This window comes from Fukomys damarensis, unplaced genomic scaffold (genome assembly GCF_012274545.1).
Source record: "Fukomys damarensis isolate Sample0158 unplaced genomic scaffold, DMR_v1.0_HiC HiC_scaffold_16, whole genome shotgun sequence".
NCBI lineage: Eukaryota > Metazoa > Chordata > Mammalia > Rodentia > Bathyergidae > Fukomys > Fukomys damarensis.
This window is the reverse complement of record NW_022900928.1, coordinates 106610223-106627028: the sequence shown is the minus strand read 5'-3', so window position 1 is coordinate 106627028 and position 16806 is coordinate 106610223. Positions and strand designations below refer to the sequence as shown.

Here is a 16806-nt window from a genome sequence, read left to right as displayed (position 1 = left end):
GAAGGCCAAGGTTGTACTTAATTTAGTTGGCTCTAAAAAGTGTTTTTATTTCAGTTGGCTTCATAATGACTTACAAGTGGCCTTGATAGGCAGTCCAGTGGACCTGACGTACAGATACGACCACCTGGGCGAGTCCCCCAAAGTTCTGCAAGACATTGCTTTGGGAAGCCATCCGTTCAGCCAGGTACTCTCAAATTAGTGTATCTACTGTTGTTGATCTTGAATAACTATTGTTAAAATATATTGTCTTTGTATAACAATGTGTGATTATTATTAAAATTTTTATTTATTTTTAATTTTTTTCTTGGTACTGGGAATCAAACTCAGGACCTTGCATTTGCAAGGCATATGCAGCACCACTGAGCTAAATACCTGGCTCTTATTTTTATTTATTTATTTAGATTTTTTTTTTTTTTTTTTTTTTTTTTTTTTTTTTTACTGTCGTTGAGCCATCCAGGAGGAAGGGGTGAGCTGAAGTGACTGGCAGCTGGCTACTGGGGTCAGGAAATGAAGTTTGGAGACACTAAATGGTTTGCCTGAGTCATAGATCCGACTGTGTAACCCAGGCTGGCCTCAAACTTGCAGCAATATTGCTGCCTCAGCCTCCCAGAGTGCTAGGATTACAGGCGTGCGCCACCATGCCTGGCTGTTAAACATTTTAGTAATGCAGGAAACATGGAATATGGTGCAGCATGGGGCTGAGGCTATAGCTCAGTGGTAGAGCACTTGCCTAACATGTTTGAGGCAAAAAGCACATGACCTACAATCCTACCACCCAAAACAGATCCCAATGACCATCATAACCACCTGTAGAAAGAGCAAGGATATATGGCTACGCAAGAAAAAAACCCAAAAAACTGAGATCATAGTGTACATGCTTGTCTCCATTTCTTTTGTCACTGCTGACACAGAATACCGAACAGCCAAAGCTAAAGAAGGAAAGAAGAGGAAAAGTTTATTTTGGCTCATAGTCTGTAGAGGTTGGCTCATAGTCTGTAGAGTACATAGTTGGCTGGCTCCAAGGCAGGGTGTCATGGTAAAGGAGCATTGCAGAGGAAAAACAGTCCAGGGCAGTGTAGACAGAAGGCAGCAAGGCACTGAAGTAGCAAAGCAGCTTCTTTCTGTCCCTTTATATTCCATCTAGGCTACCTGTCTTCTGGATAGTACCACCCAGACCCAGCGTGGGGGCACCCTTAATCCCAACACCGCACAACCTAATCCAACCACCTTTGAAACTCCTACCCATGACCACATGAAGCTTTCAGGTGACATCTAGATAGAAACTATTGCATTGCTGGGCTTTTTTGAGACAAGGACTCACTATGTAGTTGAATGTGGCCTTGAACTCACTATGTAGCCCAATCTGGCCTCAAACTCACAAACTCAAAGTGATCTTCCTGTTTCAGCCTCCTGAGCGCAGGGATTACAGGTGTGTATGACTATGCCCAAGTTTTACTTTTATATTGTTGTATTTGATGCTCATTAAACCATTTCACAGTAGCATAATCAAGATGCTTTAGATCCACTTGGTTGTGTTGGTGTCCATGTATTAGCATGCAAATCAGACACACTTCATGTTAGAGCTCAAATTTAAGACAGTGGAATGTAGATGCAAATATGGGTAGGCATTTAGAATCCTTGTAATGTTTTTAAATTAAAGTTTTTTCTCCCTGTTTTTTAAAATAGGTTTTAAAGACCGCTAAAAAACCAATGGTGGTTTTAGGCAGTTCTGCTCTCCAAAGAATTGATGGAGCAGCAATTCTTGCTGCTGTTTCTACCATCGCACAGAGGATCCGGGTGACTAGTGGTGTGACTGGTGATTGGAAAGTTATGAATATCCTGCACAGGTTTGTGGACTAAAATTCAAGTAGTTTTTTTGTATATGTGTTCCTAATACACTGTCACAATTATATATTCAAATGAGATTTAAAACATTGTCCTCATTGCAGATGTGAAGTACAAACCAAATTCTCTGTGTAAGAGGAACCCAAGATAATAAATAGTGTTTAAAATATGTGAAATAGGGCCGGCAAAATAGTGTTGAGAAAAAAACTAATTCATAAAAACCATAATATTTGTTGTATCTTGCTTCAAAAATTGAAACAAGGTGAGCGTGATGGCATGTAATCTCAAGTATTAGAGTGGTGGAGGCTGAAGAATCACAAGTTCAAGCCAAGCTGAGCAATTTAGTGAAACTCTGTCTTTTAAGAAGGGGTTGGGGGATTTAGCTCAGTGGTTCTGCCGCCTGCCTTGCAAGCTCAAGGTCCCGAATTTGATCCCCAATACCAAGAAACAAAAAAGGGTGGGGGGGAGAGGTGCCGGAGATTTAACCCAGCACTTTCTGGGTTCAATCTTCAGTACAAGACAAAAGAAAGCAACAAGGGCTCTTGCTTTGGTTAAATGATTTAAAAAAAAATTAACTTGAAGCTAGTCAGCTGTGAACTGAAACTTCTATAAACTGAGCTGAAATAAACCTTTCCACTTTTGTTTATTTAGTTTTTACATTTTGTATTTTTTTATTTTTGAGACAGGGTCTTGCTGTGTAGTTCAGGCTGGCCTTGAACTCACTATGTAGCTCAGGCTGACTTTGAACTCACAGCAATCCTCCTGTCTTAGCCTCCCAAGAGTGGGGTCATGGGCTTGTGCAACATGCCTGGCTGAAACCTTTCCCTCTTTGAAAAAAAACATAATTTGAGAATTCTGCTGAAGGTTTTTATCCTCTTACCAGTAATGCAAGTTTAGAGAAGTTAGAAAGAGAAATTTTCAGAAATGGAAATGATCCTTATTCCACCATTTATAGTTAGTTACTATTATTTTTCAGTGCCTTATGGTCTATTTTTTTCTTTTTCCTCAGAAAATGTTTTTTAGTTACATAGTTGGAACCATACTGAATATAATTTTAAATCCTGATTTTCATTGGTTCTCACTGCATATACGAATTTTCTCCTATGATAAGAAATTCTTAATAGCGAAGCATGGTTGCACATACTTGTAATCTCAGCACTGGGAAGGCTGAAAGAAGGATTGTGACATCAAGGCCAGCCTGAACTACTTAGTGATACTATGTCTCTAAAAGAAAAAAAAAACAAAACCTTTATACTTTAATAGTTATTTAATATCATAAGTATACTACAAATTTTTTATTTATTTCCTTCTTGTATGTGTACAGGATGGATACTGACAGCAATTTTTAACTACTTGTAAATAATGTAGTGAGGGCCTGGGAAGGCAGCTCAGTAGCGGAGTGTCTCATGAAGAGACCCAGTGTCCTAAGCATCTTATATTTCAGTGGGTAAAAAAAGGTCTAACTGTTGGATATTAAAGAAGTTATGTATCAGTCATTGTTTATACTGAAAACACTGAAAATATGCCAGAATCCCATGATTATTTCCTAGGGTTGCAAGCCAGGTAGCTGCTTTGGACCTTGGCTATAAGCCTGGAGTAGAAGCAGTTCGGAAGAACCCCCCCAAAGTTCTGTTCCTCCTAGGAGCAGATGGTGGTTGTGTCACACGACAGGATTTGCCAAAGGATTGTTTCATTATTTATCAAGGTAAGTAGCACCTGTGATACCAGGACATTGTGTTGAGTAAAAACTATCTGGCAATGCATTTCGTGGCCTAAATATTTTCCATTTGAGAATTTTTTTCTCTCCCCTACCCTATTTTTTTTAAACCAATTCATAAAAGCCATATCATAGTATAGTTGATGTTTCTGTTAAGAATAATTGTCTGAGGGCTGGGGATTTAGCTCAGCGGTTTGGTGGCCTGCCTTGCAAGTGCAAGTACCTGAGTTCAATCCCTGGTACCAGAAAAAAAAACAAAAAAACAAAAAAAAAAAGAATAATTGTCTGATAGGGCTGGGGATTTAGCTCAGTGGTTCCACTGCCTACCTCTCAAGCACAAGGTCCTGAGTTTGATCCCTGGTACCAAAAAACCAGAAAAGTAACAAAGAATAATTGTCTGGGGCCGGGGATTTAGCTCAGTGGTGCTGCTGCCTGCCTTGCAAGCTCAAGGTCCGGAATTTGATCTCCAGTACCAAAAAGAAAGAATAATTGTCTAATTTTCTTTTTTTTTTTTTTTTCCTTCAGTATTAGGGATTGAACCCAGGGCCTTTGCCCTGAGGTACATCTCCAGTCCTTTTCTATTTTTCATTTTGAGATAGAGTCTTAATAAATTGCTAATTTGCCTACGCTAGGCTTGAATTTGTAATCCTCTTGCCCAAGCTTCCCAGAGTGCTGACTGGTATTACAGCCATGTTCCACCAGTCCCAGCTACCAGGTGTTATTTTATTTACTAAGAATTAGAAGCAATCTAAAATGCCCAGTAATGGGAACTGTCAAAGTATGCTTACTCATATAGTAGATTGCAATTAGAATTAAAAATCAACTTTTTAGCTGGGCATGGTGACAGACGTCTGTAATCTCAGCACTCAGGAGGCTGAGGCAGGATTGCCAGAGTTTGAGGTGAGCCTGGGCTACATAGTGAGCTCAAGCATAGCCTGAACTACAGAGCAAGACCCTGTCTCAAAAAAAAAATCAACTTTTCAAAAAATATTTAGCATTATAAATATATAATCAAGGCAAGCACCTTTATAAAAACTGTAAAAAGTTAAGCAGGCACCTGTGGTCTAAGACATTTAATGGATTATATTTAGTTTAGTTTTTTTTTTTTTTTTTTGGTACTGAGAATCAAACTCAAGAACTCAGGCTTGCAAGGCAGATGGTACCCTGCTGAGCTATATTCCCATAAATTATATTTAATGTAGCACTATAGCTTTGTATTTGATTCATTTTCTCTCTCTTTTTTTTTGGTACCAGAGATCAAACTCCAGTTCTTGTGATTGCAAGGCAGGCGGCGGCACCACTGAGTTAAATCCCCGGCCCTGATTCATTCTCTTAATTAAACTCTCGTTGTAGATGTAGTCAAGTTTACCTGAAATAAACGGAATGTAGTGTATCCCTGGATATTTAAAAGCAATGTGTTAGAAGCTTCCGTTTTTATGTTATATAATAGACTTATTGCCACAAAGAACATTATATATTATTTTGTATTTTTTATACAATTAAACCAAAATATATAAACTAAAATCATATTCCTAGTTCTTTCCAGAGTTAGTTGTTGATGATGGTTTTGGTATGCATACACCATACATTTTCCTGTGCACAAAATCATACTGTATATGCTATATACTTTTTTTTTTTTTTTTTAACTTAGACTCTATTTTCTTTAAGAAATAATTTTTGCTGAGGCAGGAGGATCACTGTGAGTTCGAGACCAGCCTGAGCTACATAATGAGTTCCAGGTCAGTCTCAACTACATAGTGAGACCCTGTCTCAAAAAACTAAAAAAGAAAAAAGAAATAATTTTTGTTGGGCTTGGGATTTAGCTCAGTGGTGCCAGTGCCTGCCTCGCAAGCACAAAGTCCGGAGATCAATCCCTGGTACTAAAAAAAAAAAAAGAATAATAATAATTTTTAGCTGGGCATACTGGTGCACGCCTGTAATCCCAGCATTCGGGAGGCTGAGGCAGGAGGATTGCTGGGAGTTCGAGACCAGCTTGAGATACATAGTGAGTTCCAGGTCAGTCTCAACTACATAGTGAGATCCTGTCTCAAAAAACCAAAAGAAATTTTTTTGTTAAATTATTATAGAGCAGCAGTCTTCAAGATCCAGAGTAAGGAGAGTAAGGGCTGGGACTTAGCTCAGTGGTTCTACTGCCTGCCTCGCAAGCGCAAGGACCCTAGTTCAATCCCCGATGCCAAAAAAAGATCCAGCCTATAGAATCCAGACTCTGTGAAATCATGTAGGACTGTATCAGAGTTCTCCAGAGGAACAGAGCCATTAGAATATTTACAAGTGTAATAGGTAATTTTTCTTTTCCTCATTGAGTTTATTGGTCCATTTTGTAATAGGTAATTGAATGGACTAGCTTGCACAGTCAGAGGCTGAGTAGCCTCACAAAGGGTGTATGCAGGCTGGAGATCCAGGGAAACTTTTTTTTTTTATGAGATTTTTTTTTGGGGGGTACTGAGGATCGAACTCGGGTCCTTGTGCTTTCAAGGCAGGCGGTAGAACCACTGAGCTAAATCCCTGGCCCCATCCAGGGAAATTATTAACTGCTCAGTCCAAGAAAAGAGGTCTCAGCCAGAGGCCAAAGTCCCAAATCCCCTGCAGAGCTACTTGTCCAAGTCCCCATTTAACTGCTGAAGAACCTGGCGTCTGATTGTCCACAAGAGACAATACCAGAAAAACATACTTTCTCAAGAAGTATCCGGCAAGCTCAAGTTAGCTTCCTCTTTCTTGGATTTTTCCATTCCATCCTGGCCCCCAGCCTTTTGGATGGTACTGTCACATTCAAGGTGGGTCTTACTCACTTTGCTATCCCACAGGCCAGTCTTCTTTGGAAACCCTGATAGACACACCCAGAAGTGTGCTTTGCCAGTTATCCAGGCATCCCTTAATTCAGTCAAATTGACCACCAGAATTAACCATCTCATACGATTAATTTCTTTACAAATGTATTTATTTTTATTTTTATTTCTTTTTTTGGTACCAGGGATCGAACTTGGGTACTTGTACTTGCAAAGCAGGTGCCAGAACCACTGAGCTAAATCCCTGACCCTTTACAAATGTATTTAAAGGATGAGAAACACAGGTAGAGAGGTGAAGAGAAGCTAAGAATTAGAGTCAGCTTCTCAAACTTTAGTGTACATTACAGTCATGTCAAGGGTTGCTTGAGGAGTCCCATGCAGGACTTTATGGATCAGTTGATCTTTATTTTTTTATTTTTGTATTTTATTTTCCCAGTACCAGAAATTGAACTCAGGACCTTGGTACTGGGGATCGACCTTGGGATCTTGCATTTGTGAGGCAGGTAGTGGCACCACTGAGCTAACTCTCTGGTCCCCTAGTTGGTCCTCCTAATACCAGAGAATCTGCATTTCTGGTAACTTTCCAGTGTACACCTTTTGTCTTTTGAATAACTTTTTTCTTCTACCATTTATTTTTCTTTCAGTGCCGGGGATCAAACTCAGGACCTTGCATTTGCAAGGCAGGCACGATGCCACTGAGCTAAATCCCCAGCCCTACCAGTTTTTGTTCATGGGTGGGTAATAGTCTCAGAATACTATTATCTGTAATTTTCTATTCATGCCTTTTTCAATACTATTATTGTCATATTCTTGCTCTATAATTTGCATGCTTCTACCATTTCAGTCTGCTTTGCCAAATTTTACTAGTATATCTGAGCGTGTCCACTGTGTAACCCTGAATATACTTGGTTGTACATCATACCCGTGTGTGATACTTGTAGGTTTTGTTTTTTTTTTTAATTTTTGGTACGGGGATTGAACTTGGGTCCTTGCATGTGCGAGGCAGGTGTTGGAACCACTGAGCCAAATCCCCGGCCCTATAGTTTAGTTTTTGTATACAATAATCCAGGAAGATGCATACCAAATATTTTAATAGTAATTTTGGGGGTAGAGGAAACTGAAGTGAGAATGAGATGGGTTTAGTTTTTATTTATTTATTACTTTATTGTTTTAATTTAGAAACACTTTTTTAACTTTTTACATGAGAACTAAGGGCCAAAAGTATAACTCAGTGGTAAATCAATTGCTTAGCATGCTCAATATCTTCAGAACTGCAAAAAAATAAAAATAAAAACCAGGAATTTAAAAGGAATCTAAACTGTTGTCATTTATACGAGTGAATCTGTTTTCCTAAAATGTGGCGGCCATTTTCCTTCTTCCACAGGGCATCATGGTGATGTGGGAGCTCCCATAGCTGATGTTATTCTCCCAGGAGCTGCTTACACAGAGAAGTCAGGTACTTATGTCAATACAGAGGGCAGAGCTCAGCAAACCAAAGTCGCAGTGACACCTCCTGGCTTGGCAAGAGAAGACTGGAAAATTATACGAGCCCTCTCTGAGGTATTCTTTTTGAGGCATTTCTTTGTGATGCTGTTATAGGGATATTGAGCATGTTAGTTTTTAGAATGATTTGCAAAATCAAGGAAAATGTCAGTCCGAAGAACAGTGCAGATGTGAATAATGTCTGTAGGAAAAATGTGTTTGGAAAATGGAAAGGTTTTTGTTGTTTGTATGTGTATGTGCATACATGCATGTTTGTGCATGTATGTATGTGTGTTTATTCCTGGGGATTGAACCCACTGCCTCACATGGGCTAGGCAAGTGCTCTACTGAGCTATATTCCCAGTTGATTTCATTTTTTTTGTTTTGGTACTGGGGATAGAACTTGGCACCTTGAGCTTATGAGGCAGGCACTGGAACCACTGAGCTAAATCCCTGGCCCATATTTTATTTTGAGACAAGGTCTCACTGAGTTCCCCAGGTTGACTTTGAACTTATGATCCTGACTTAGCCTCTTAAATAGATAGGATTACAGAGGTGTGCCATTGTACCTGCCTAGAAAATGAGGATTTGAAATTGGTATTTTTATTTTTATATTTTGTCTAAAAAATACGTCTCACCTCTTTTAGCACTTTTTGCTATAAAATAAGCACCACGCTAAGTGTGTTGGCATACACTGTAATCTCAGCACACAGGAGGCTGAGGCAGGAGGAGTGCCATGAGATTGAGGCCAGCCTGAGCTATATTATGAGTTCATTAGGTCAGCCTGAACAACACAGCAAGACCCTATTTCATAAAGGAAAACATAATGATAATAAAATAAGTATCATGATATTTAAAATAACAATACATTGTTTTCTATTTTTGCCATTCCCCCCTCCATTTTTTCCATTTCCTTTTTCTCCTTCCCTCCTTCATTCCTCCCTCCCTTCCTCCCTCCTCCTTTGTTCCCCTTCCCATTTGAGCATTTTCTTCCCCCTTCAGTTTTCTGCAAATTTTATAGATGATTAATATCAAGTTAGCAGGGCCAGGGATTTAGCTCAGTGGTTCAGCTGCCTATTTCCCAAGCACAAGGACTCAAGTTTAATCCCTGGTACCAAAAAATAAATAAATAAATAAAGTTAACAGAAGTATTCAGATTTAGCATAGCATTGTTTCTTTGATCATTGTTTAAAATTTTAATTTAATTGAATTTTTTTGTTACCAGGAATTGAATTTGGCTCCTTGTGCTTGTGAGGCAGATGATGGAACCACTGAGCTAAATCCCCAGCCCAATAATTTATCTTATATTGGGTCTTCTAGGGTGGGTGCGTGAGATTGATCCCAGTGCCTTGAACCGAAGAATAAATCTTACCCAGCTCTGAGTGCGTGCGTGCGTGCATGTATGTGTGTGTGTGTGTGTGTGTTCAGAGCCTTTATGTGGAGCTATAACTCCTGCCCTTTTTTTTGTTTTTTGAGCCAGGGTCTTGCTAAATTGCCTAGATTGGGCTTGAATTTGAGATCCTACTGCCTCAACCTCCCAGAGTGCTGGGATTACAGCGTTGCGACATCATACCTGGCTTCTGATATTTTAAATTACAGTAAAGTTTTATGCCCTTTTTTGGCATCTGATCTATCATAGATTGCAGGTATTACTCTTCCATATGATACTCTGGATCAAGTGAGGAACAGATTGGAAGAAGTTTCCCCGAATCTTGTTCGATATGATGATGTTGAAGGAGCGAATTACTTTCAGCAAGCAAGTGAGCTTTCCAAGGTAAGAGCTTGCCCATGTGCAGTGTAGTTAATAGAGTAATCATATTAGTTTTAATGTTGTTACTGGTTTCTTACTTTTTTTGCAGTTAATAAACCAGCAGCTTCTTGCTGACCCACTTGTTCCACCTCAGCTAACTATAAAAGACTTCTATATGACAGGTACGTACCCATCAGCAAAGCTCTGTCAGTGTGAAAAGAGGACACAAACATATACCTACCAGGGTAATTATAATTATTTGTGATTGGGGCTGTTTCCCATTTTTATTTTTATTTTTTTATTTTATTTTTTGGTACCGGGGATTGAACTCGGGTCATTGCGCTTGCAAGGTAGGCCACCGATCCCATTTTTAATTCTTGAAGGTTTTCCAAACATTGAACTAATCTAATTGTATTTTTTATCATTTCTAAAAATCAAAGTTTCAAAATCCAAAGTGAATAGCTTTTAAATATGAAACTTTGCTATTATAAAGAAAATCATGGCCAGGGATTTAGCTCAGTAGTTCCGCTGCCTGCTTCACAAGCGTAAGGACCAGAGTTCGATCCCAAGTACCCCCGCCAAAAAAAAATTCCCAGCACTTTAGCCAGGCATGGTGGTGCATGCCTGTAATCCTAGCACTCGGGAGGCTGAGGCAGGAGGATCTCTGTGAGTTCAACACCAGCCTGGGCTACACAATGAGTTCCTGGTCAGTCTCAACTACATAGTGAAACCCTATCTCAAAAAACCAAAAAAGAAAGAAAGAAAATTACTGTAGTGCAGTTTAGGGATGATTTTTCAAAGTGATAAATTGCTGCAAAGGTTCTTCTGAGAATGGTAGGTGGAAACATCAAAACATTTAAATGTGAAATATGATAAACACTGTTTCTAATGTAAATTGTTAGCAGTGTTTCTAAGGAATGCAGACCAAATGAAACATGTTTTCTGCATGTCTGACAGCAGTTGATAAAACATCCAGGTCTTATGAGGCAGTTGATATATGGTTTTGCTTTGAGACAGGATTTCACTAAGTTGCCCAGGCTCACCTCAATCTTGTACTGTTTCTGCATAAGCCTCTTGGGTAGCTGAAATTATAGGTATGAGCCATTTCACCCTGCTTAATTTTCAATAATTTTCTATCTAAAAATACATAGGAGTGTATTTTATTTTATTTGTCATGCTGTTAATCAAACCCAGGTCCTTGTATATGCTAGGCAAATGCTTTTCCACTGAGCTATATTCTCAGCCCCAGGTGTCTATTTTAGAATTACTGTATGCAGTTTGTACCTGAGTTTATTCAGTAGGTTTTTTTAGTGAGGTTATAAAAGTACATTCATTGTTGAATAAATACCTAAATCAAAAGTCACAGAGGCAGGGATTTAGCTCAGTCGTGCCGCCGCCTGCCTTGCAAATGCCAAGGACCTGAGTTCGATCCATGGTACTTAAAAAAAAAAAAAAAAAAAAAAAATTGCACGGTAATTTCTGAACGGTGAACAGAATAATTTCAGTCCTGGACTACACAGAGTGCTCTTGAGATTCTAGAATAAGCAGAGCATTAGTTTCAAAATCTTTTACAAGGTAAAAAAAAAAAAAAAAAAAAAAAATCACTATGTGCAGCTCTCACAAAGTAACTACAATTACTTTTAACATTTTGGTCAGTCATCCTCCAGAGATATATACATATTTTTTTAGTTACATATTTAAATGGAAAATAAGATTATTTTCTTACTATGGTGGAATAGTTTTATTAAAATATAATATACATACCATAAAATTTACTCGTTTGAAATTCAGTGGACTTTAACTATTCTGTAACCTTTTTTTGTTTCGGTAATGGCATTAGGAGCCTGGCATGGTGTTAGGTACATGGTTATAATCCCAGCATTTGGGAGGCTATGGGAGGAGGATTTTGAGTTTGAGGCCAGCCTGGGCCATGTGGTGAGATCCTGTTTAATAGAAAGAGGGGAAGGAATGAGGGAGGGAGGTGATATTATGCACATTTTTTTTTTCCTAGCATTTGAAGACATAATTTTTTTAATGGTTGCATACTGTTGCATTATCTATTAATTGTATTATTCCTAGGTGTAGTTATTAGAAGTATTTAGCCCGTAAAGGGCTTAGGCTTAGAATTTGTTACCTACAGTTACATATGACCATGTAGAGCTTTCCAGTCTTCCGCTTATTGTTCCTGACTGTGTGCAGTATTGAAGCCCTACTATGTCACTGGCCGTGGTGGCACACACCTATAATCCCAGCACTTGGGAAGTTAAGGCAAGAGAATTGGAAGTTCAAGGCCGGCCTGGGCCATGTAATGAGACCCTGTCTCCCAAAAAGAAAAAAGAAGTTTTACTGTCCTTTTTAATAAGTTATATTTAACAAAATGCACATTTTCTTTATCTTTCAGATTCCATCAGTAGAGCTTCACAGACAATGGCTAAGTGTGTCAAAGCTGTCACAGAGGGTGCCCAGGCAATAGAGGAGCCATCCATATGCTGAGACAGCTACCAACCTTATTGTGCTGCAAATAGCAAATGTACATGTACATTTAAGAAATTTCTTAGAGGTTTAAAGTTCAAAAAAATCTGAAGATAATAATATTTAAGGTTATACCATGCTTATTTGAAAGTGGTATTATAGATGTCAAAGAGATTGTCGATTTCAGGTTTATATGTTATGTGTGTTAACTATACATTTGCTCTTTCATGTAAAAGCATTAGTAATCTTTGTGACAAATACAAGGAGAATCTTTAAAATGTGTTTTTATTTTCATAGATCATTTATATTTATAAGATGGATGAAATGAAAAGACCTTCCATTAAGTCCATTTTTCTAGTGCTGACAAAGATTTAAATATTAGGTTATTTGGTAAATAGAAAAAAAATATATAAATCTATAATCAGATATCTTGAAAAACTTTACTTGTCATAATAATACCTAATAATTATTCAGCTTTTTCTGCATGCTTTTTCTGGTTTTACCCGCATCTTCTTTTATTTTTGCTGCAGCCTAATGAGATAGTATTATCTCATTTACTGATGAAGAAAGGATATTAAGGAGCTTTCCAAAAGCCACAAACATAAGCTTAGTTCTCTTTTACTCCAAGGCCACTTCTGACTGCTGTACATAATTCTTTCCCACTAATAGATATTTCTGCAGGTTGTTACTTCTGAGAGTCAGTATGGAGGAATTTAATGGATAATACATCTTTCTGTTTTCTCTTGAATCTGTCTCTATAATGTCATGGTAATTTGGTTGAGAGTTTTCTTTGTATGATAGATGATACACATGCACACCCTTGAAATGAGGGAGCTCTCTCAAATGATATGATTTGTATCCTCATTATTATCTTTTTGTGTATGTGTGTGGTGCTAGGGATAGCATCCAGGACCTTGTGTGTGCTCAGCAAGTGCTTGACCACTGAGCTGTGCTCCAGGGCTTGTTAATGTTCTCTGTAAGTACTAACACCATCTACAGTGGTGAGCCAACTAAATTATTCCAGTAATGGAAGAGAAATTGCCAGCTCTCATAATTTTCATTTGTCAAAACTAGAAAGACATAAAAATTTTAGCTAATGTAGGAGATAATCCAAAAGTAGATTCTATTTTTTATTATTTAAATCTTTGCAGTACTGGGAAATTAATCCATTCATGTGCTAGGCAAGTGCTCCACCACTGAGCTACATTTTGAGCGCTTTTATTTTTTATTTCAAAAGTCTTACTAAGTTGCCTATGCTGGTGTTTAATTTGAGATCCTCCTACTTCAACCACTCAAGTAGCTAGTATTACACGTATACACTACCACACCTGGCAAGTTTTTTTTTTTTTCTTTTAAATCAATGTTCAAAATCCTTTGGTTTTGTAATCTTTGTTCCTTTCTGCTTTCAATAAAGACTCAGCCCAACTATAGGTTGTCATTTTCCTTACATAACAAAGGATAAGTCATTTAGAATAGTCAGTATCTTTATATTTAAAAATTGTATAAGGCCAGGCATGATAGTGCATACCTGTAATCCCAGCACTTGCGAAGGTTAGGCAGTAGGATCCTGGAGAGTTTGAGGTCAGCATGAGCTACAGAGTGAATTCCATGCCAGCCTTAAATACACAGTGAGACCCTGTCTCACAAAAACCAAAAAAAAAAAAAAACCCCATGCTATATAGGGCTGGGGATGTAGCTCAGTGGTAGAGCATGTGCTTAGCATGTGTGAAACCCTCGCTTTAATCAGCACCAAAAACAAAAAACAAAAAGCAGAAAAAAAACTGCAGAACTTATCACTTTAACAGCTTTTTTTTGTTTTGTTTTTCTTTTTTTTTTTTTTTGAGACAGAGTCTCACTATGCAGTTGAGACTCACCTGGAACTCACTATGTAGCTCAGGCTGGTCTCGAACTCACAGTGATCCTATCCTCCTGTCTCAGCCTTCCGAGTGCTGGAATTACAGGTGTGCGCCACCACGCCTGGCTACAGCCTTTTGAGTTTAGGGGCACATCATAAAGTTATATATTTGCTTAGGGCTGGGGTATAGATCAGCAGTAGAGCATTTTCTTAGTATGTGTGAGACCCTGGGTTCTGCTCCCAGTACTAAAAACCAAACCAAATTCCAGCACTTGGGAGGCTGAGGCAGAATTACTGCGAGTTCAAGACCAGCCTGGGCTACATAGTGAGTTCCAGAGCAGTCTGAACTATAAAGTGAGACCCTGTCTCAAAAAAAAATAAAACCAAACCAAAACAAAAAGTTGTCACCTAATCACCTTTTGAGTTTTTTTTGGCTAGTTGTTTGTTTGTGACAGTGTCTTATGATGTAGTTCAGTCTAGCCTCATAGTATAGTCCAAACTGGCCACGAATTCAGTGATCCTCCTGCCTCAGCCTTCCAATTTCTTGGATAACAGGCATGGGACATAACGCCTGTCCTCTTAATTACAGTGAGCCCTCAAATTAAGCTGGCCTGACATACAAACAATTTGGGTTTAAGACCAGAATTTCAATTTTAACTTTTGAACAGAGTCTTGAATTACAATCTGAATGCCAGCCACCTGTGCTTCCAGATGGTTTCGGATACAGATTTCACCCTTAAACAATTCTGGAAGGAACGTTACAACATCCTTTCCTCTGTGGGGTAAATTGAGAAATTCTGGGCCAGTGTCTCTGAGGTCACTTGAGATCTGCCTGTTTACAGGAGAGAGACTTTGAAGGCTGTCCAGAGGAGCCTGAGCCTTCATTAACCAACGTGAGTTACAACCAGCTCTCGTGACTGAATTGAGCTTGTAGGTCAAAGGTCCACTGTAGCTTTTTCAGCAATGTTTATCTTCAATAATGCATCATGAAGTTGGGTACTTTGTTTAAAGTACTTTAAGGCTGGAGTGAAGCTCAGTGGTTAGCATGCATGAAGTCCTAGGTTCAATCCCCACTATCAAAACAGCAACCACAAAAATCAACTTTGTTTATAATTCCCAGCTGCTGTGTCAAATTATATGAATTCTTGCTCAAAATGTTTGGCTTAATTGCAAATTTTCTACCTGTCTGTCTGCTTCATTGTGCAGACCTGGAGGGAGCACACTTCAGTTTTGTATCTTACACAGCACTCCTCAGGGAATATGTGCAGATTTCTAGGGTTGGCTGGTAAGAGGATACACAATAGAAAGAGGTGATACATGGCAGGATTGATCCAGACCCTTGGACTCCCCTCTGGGCACCACAAGTGAACATTTGTAATTCTCTCAAGAGTACTTTGTCTGGTGTGTTAGTCACTTTTCATCTCTGGAACAAAAACTTGACACACACCTTATAGAAGAAAGGCTTATTGTGGCCAGTTTCAAGTCTATGGTCAGTGACTCCATTGCTTTTAGGCCTGCAGCAAGGCAGGAAATGCTGCTTACCTCACAGCACCCAGGAAACAAAAAGATGGAAAAAAAGATGTACCTTTCTTCCAGTGTGATTAAATATTCTGTAGTCCCAGAACTCCAGGCTGAGGCAGTTCATGGTCATCTGGGCCAGTTAAGTGAATGAAAAAAGAAATTACATCCTTCGAAGACCCACCTCTGCTGAGGACTTCCTCTACTGGGCCAATGTCCTGATAGCCAATTCTGCTACACTCACTAGTAGGTTGATTGACCTATAGGTTTGCACTCTCAGTCGAGCTACACCCCCAGGCCTCACTACCACACTGGTAAGAAATGTTCAGTAGAATTTGTGGGTTTTTACAAAGTAAACATGAAAATCTGCCATGAGCACATCTATCTAGTCATGTCATGCTTAATAAGGTTATTGAGAGCATAAACATTGAAGATGACTAAAAAGACTAAAAAAAAAGGGAGGGAGGATTCCTATAGGTGAGAATCTCCTGGCTGATGGGACAGTCTCCTACACAATGAGGGAGTCACCCATTAGAACCATCCACAGAGGTGCAACGCTTGGTCCCTGGGGGGTGAGAAGACTATCTGGACAGATCTTGGCGTAGTGTTACAATTTACTGAAGACTAGATACGTACCAATAAAGCTTTAAATATATGATGGTGGATTTCTTAAAAACCCTGCTAATTATGAGTACTGAGACTCAAGAAATACTAAATAATTTGCCTATGTATACAGAGCTGAGACTAACGGTAAAGTGGTTTTCTTTTTTTCAAATTGGGCTCTTGCTATGTTGCCCAGGATGGGCTTGAACTGCTAGGCTGCAACAATCTGCCTTAGCCTCCTGGGTAGCTGGGTCTATAGGTGTGGACTGCACCTAGCTTTAAGAATATACAATTACAGATATTTTTACTATCCCATGTTGGCTCAAAAAGTATTGTTTTGCACATGCCTATAATCCCAGCATTCAGAAGGATTACAAGTTTGAGGCCAGCCTGGGCTACTAATGAGACCCTGCCTCAAAAATAAAAAAAAATATTTTGGATAGCTACAAAAATTCAGTATATTTACAAATAAAATCTTAAAGCCTATTTTCCACATGGAATGCCCCTGAAATCTGCTGTGAATCATAATACATTAAAGATACTAGAATTTCTCAACAGTATATGATCATTTATTATTGGGCTGTAACAGTACTTGGTCAGATCTTGTTTAACTTTGGAAAAGTTACTTAGAAATATCGTAAGACTTCATTTGTAGATGAGGATAAAAATTATAATACTTTGGGCCAGGGATTTAGCTCAGTGGTTTCATCACCTGCATCGCAAGCACAAGGACCTGAGTTCAATCCCCAGTACCAAA

At 38.8% G+C, this 16806-nt stretch overlaps 1 protein-coding gene across 1 annotated transcript in view; it reads left to right on the top strand.

The window, feature by feature from the left end:
* The window catches only part of Ndufs1 (NADH:ubiquinone oxidoreductase core subunit S1), a 38479-nt gene extending 25220 nt beyond the window's left edge, over nt 1-13259 (top strand). Inside the window, exons 13-19 of the mRNA XM_010616103.3 lie at nt 55-184; nt 1687-1847; nt 3396-3550; nt 7754-7929; nt 9491-9625; nt 9711-9783; nt 12003-13259. Of these exons, the coding sequence (XP_010614405.1) occupies nt 55-184; nt 1687-1847; nt 3396-3550; nt 7754-7929; nt 9491-9625; nt 9711-9783; nt 12003-12094 (922 nt within the window). The 3' untranslated portion in view covers nt 12095-13259. The remainder of the gene's footprint in view (nt 1-54; nt 185-1686; nt 1848-3395; nt 3551-7753; nt 7930-9490; nt 9626-9710; nt 9784-12002) is intronic.
* Nucleotides 13260-16806: the final 3547 nt, after the last annotated feature.